General features: G+C 41.1%; 1 protein-coding gene and 1 long non-coding RNA gene across 2 annotated transcripts in view; both read left to right on the top strand.

The window, feature by feature from the left end:
* Positions 1-3,658, top strand: part of micall2a (mical-like 2a) — a 13,257-nt gene that overhangs the window by 1,228 nt on the left and 8,371 nt on the right. The window contains exons 2-5 of the mRNA XM_016267409.1: positions 71-201; positions 401-913; positions 2,572-2,780; positions 3,116-3,194. Coding sequence (XP_016122895.1) covers positions 71-201; positions 401-913; positions 2,572-2,780; positions 3,116-3,194 — 932 coding nt within the window. The remainder of the gene's footprint in view (positions 1-70; positions 202-400; positions 914-2,571; positions 2,781-3,115; positions 3,195-3,658) is intronic.
* LOC107581699 (uncharacterized) lies at positions 2,708-3,519 on the top strand. The gene is made up of 3 exons (XR_001608857.1): positions 2,708-2,780; positions 3,116-3,194; positions 3,336-3,519. It is a non-coding gene; the product is annotated as an uncharacterized lncRNA (long non-coding RNA).

The raw sequence follows: 3,658 nt of genomic DNA, 5'->3' as shown, positions 1-3,658 counted from the left end.
ATATTAAATAATTATTATTATTTTTTTTTCCCATTTGGTTTTAACATTTTATTCTTCTCTTCTTTTGCAGAAAACTGTTTTGGTGGAGAGTTCAAATAAAACCGGCACATTGAAAAGTGAGTGTGCAGTATGTGGGAGTCATGTACATCTGGTCCAGAGACAGCTGGTGGATGGAAAACTCTACCACCGGAGCTGCTTTAAGTGAGTATTCATTGGTGGTGCTTGGGAGCCATCACTATTATTTTGCATAACTTTTGACAAGTATTAAACTTTGTGCCTGTAACTACACTGTTTAGTCCTTTTATTGCCTTGTAACAACTACTATAATGCAACGATAACTTTTTCTTTTTTCTTTTTTTTTTTTTCAATCCTGCTCCTCCCATTTTTTTTTTTTAAACAGGTGTAGTGTATGCTATGGCACACTGAAATCTGGGGCATATAAACTGGGAGCAGATGCTGGCTCACTGGTCTGCACTATTCACCAACATGGCCAAAATGGCTTCAAGCCTACTGTTAAGCCTTTTAAGAGCAGTGGCTTTACACTCGCTGATTTGGTGCCCAAATATGACAGTGGAGCTCAGCCATCTTCACAGCACTACACCTCTGTATTATCTGCCCCCATCAAAGCTGCGCCCAGACCAGTGGAGCTCAGACCCGCTCCGCAGTCATGGACCACCTCTGCTCAGAGGACTCAGGAAGCCAGGCAGAAGTTTTTTCAGTCCGGTGGTCCAGCAGCAGAGCATTGGACCACCACAAGACAGCAGTCAGGCCCCTCAGAGTCCTGCACCAATCAGAACACAAGACTGAAGAAGGAGGAGAAAGACAGAACCAGTGCCCTGACAAATGTAAAACTATTTGAAGGAAACACAAATAACAACAATGCGCTTAATTCTGACCCAGGAGCACAGAGGCAGTGAGTGTCTAACCAATGATTACTGTCATGGTTTACAGCAGGGGCAGCCAGTGTCTGTCCTGGAGAGCCACAGTCCTGCATACTTCAGCTCCAAACCTAATCAAATGCACATAAACCAACTAATCAAGGTCTAAGGCAGGGATCCTCAAATCTGGCCCACGAGATCCACTTTCCTGCAGAGTTTAGCTCTAACCCTAATCAAACACACCTGAGCATGCTAATCACAATGTCTTCAGGATCATTAGAAAATCACAGGTAGGTGAGTTTGATCAGGGTTGGAGCTAAACTCTGCAGTGCATTGGCCCTCCAGGGCAAGATTTGAGGAACACTGGTCTAAGGGTTACTAGAAAGGTACAGGCAGGTGACTTATTAAGGTTGGGTTAAAACTCTGCAGGACTGGTTCTCTAGGACCGACGTTGGCCACCCCTGGTTTACAGTATTATTGATCAGTGATCAACAGTTTCACGGATTGCAAGTCATCTATTGAGCTTTTTGCACCAGAAATTGTAAATTGGAGGGTTTTTTTCCCAGATTTTTAACTGTTCATATGTAAATCAAGTGTGTTAAATGCGTTAATTTCAAAGCAATATTTTTCACCATAATTAATCTAAACGCGTTAAATTTTTACTAGGGAAAGTTTGTAAATTGAATGTTAAACTGCATTTTCATAATGTGAAGATTACAGACTATGAAGGTGATAATACTTGTTAATAGGGTTATTTATTTTTTAAAGAAGTGCCTAGCCACTTTGAAAATTACAAGTGTAAAATGTTGCTTAAGTCAAGCTTTAACTGGGTTTAAAGACATTAAGAATACTGTATAAAGTTTTAATGAATGCTTGGGGAGAAATGTTTAGGAAGCAAATGTTATTCTATAGCTATTCAAAAGTTTGGTATCGTTAAAATGTATTTAGAGCATTCAGTATTAGAACATGATTTAATGTGTCTTTTGATGGGGGGGGGGGGGGGGGGGGATGGGTTGATGGAGGGGGGGGGGGGGAGGGAATACAGAAATCTTAGTGACCCCAAACTTTTAAACAGTGTACAGCTGGTGCATCAAGTGTATGTAAATATACTGGGTAATGGAATCTTCACTGTCATCAACCTCAGTGTGAATAGGGTTGAACAACTGTAAGATCACATGTAAACAATTTTAATTTTAGAGCATTTCCTAAGGCAGCACCACCTAAAGAAAAACCTCTTTTTAAAGCCAAATGAAATATTATGCTTTTTACATGCACTGGTCAATTTGGAGATTTTGGGCTATTTTGCCTCCGTAACGTGAATAGTGGAAAGAAAAGTAACAATTACAATAAGTTTCTATAAAGGCTGTTTCAAATTAATTTTTTCTCATGCACTGAGCCAAACATTCCCACTTCAGTAGCACTTGCATACACCAGACTTTCCTTTTTTTTTTTTTTTTACAGAGAGGTTCACATGTCAATTCCATTTTGTTCCTAAAAAAATATTGCTGTGACAGCATTTTCTGATTTATGATAAAGTGAAAGGAGGTGTCCAAAACCTCCTCGGTGAAACCTTCAACACTACATATTACATTCTATTGTCATCACTTACAAATGACGACAATAGAAGAAATATAAATGTATGATCATAGTGCGAATGCTTAATGTATTTGATGTTTGTTACCATCTCTCCCAGGCTAAAAATCAGATGCACTTCTGCTGAAGTCTCTAGCTGGAGGCAGGACTTACACGGACGAGTTGCAACGGGAAGGAGCTCCTATCAGGCCACTTCAACCAGCCCTGCTAGCAGCAGTAGAGGCATGAGCTCCAATGAATCCCTCTACCTCAGTGCCATCAGCAAGGAGCACAGCAGACCTCCATCCCAGCTGCTTTCTACTGCCAAAGGTGGTGTTCACTCGCAGATGACCTTTGCTTGCATGGATTGTGTTAGTTTTTTTTAAAAATGCTTTCTAAAGGTCGCATGGGAAATATTACCATAAACATACTCAGTAAGTAGCCGCTGAGAATATACACAGGAAAGAAGTTAAATTAAGCCACGGGCCAGCATCCATTGTTTTTCATGTAGCCCACAGGAATAAGATTGAATCTGAAGACTGATTTCCACCCTGTAGTATTTTTGTCTTTTCTATTTGACAGCATGGCTTCAAATGGCATAATATGAGAATGTGTGGCTTGTGCTTTTTGTTTGCTGTAATTTTCTTCTCTTCTCTCGGCTTCAGCCAAAGATGTTCAGAGCTGTGATGCCCCAACTGACTGGAGATCAAAGCCAAAGGCAGCTCCAAATGGACCAAGACTCAAGTAAGTTCGATCAGCCTAGTTATCCCTAATGCTTTCTAATCCACACGAGGGGAAGCAGGCAGAGTCACTCGGGTGTGAGCTGCAATGACTCTTCAGAGCTGGAGTACTGACAGTGGGGCCTTTCATGTATCCATCCTCTAGCCGGCGGATGCCTCCTGCCTCCCCCATAGTGTTTGACTGCCTCAGAGTGCATCCTCTCACTCTATCCCCAGTCCTCACCAGTCCCAAGGAGTGCTGTGCCTAAACCAACCTCCCCTGAAATGCTATGCTCTTACTTTGAGTTCCTCAGATGATCGTTCTTTTAGCTTTGTTTGCACCTACTGTATATAAGGTGAGGGCCTGCTTACTGTATGTTGGTTTTAAATTATGCTTTTGCGTCTTTTGAATGTTGTAAATGTGAACTATAATATACTGTTTTGCAACAAAATGCAGTGTTTCTACTTCAAAATGTTATGTTTAATTCA

Source organism: Sinocyclocheilus grahami, unplaced genomic scaffold (assembly GCF_001515645.1).
Source record: "Sinocyclocheilus grahami isolate Dianchi unplaced genomic scaffold, SAMN03320097.WGS_v1.1 scaffold37.1, whole genome shotgun sequence".
In the NCBI taxonomy this organism is placed as follows: domain Eukaryota; kingdom Metazoa; phylum Chordata; class Actinopteri; order Cypriniformes; family Cyprinidae; genus Sinocyclocheilus; species Sinocyclocheilus grahami.
The sequence above is the reverse complement of the archived record's forward strand: the minus strand, read 5'-3'. Positions and strand labels throughout refer to the sequence as shown.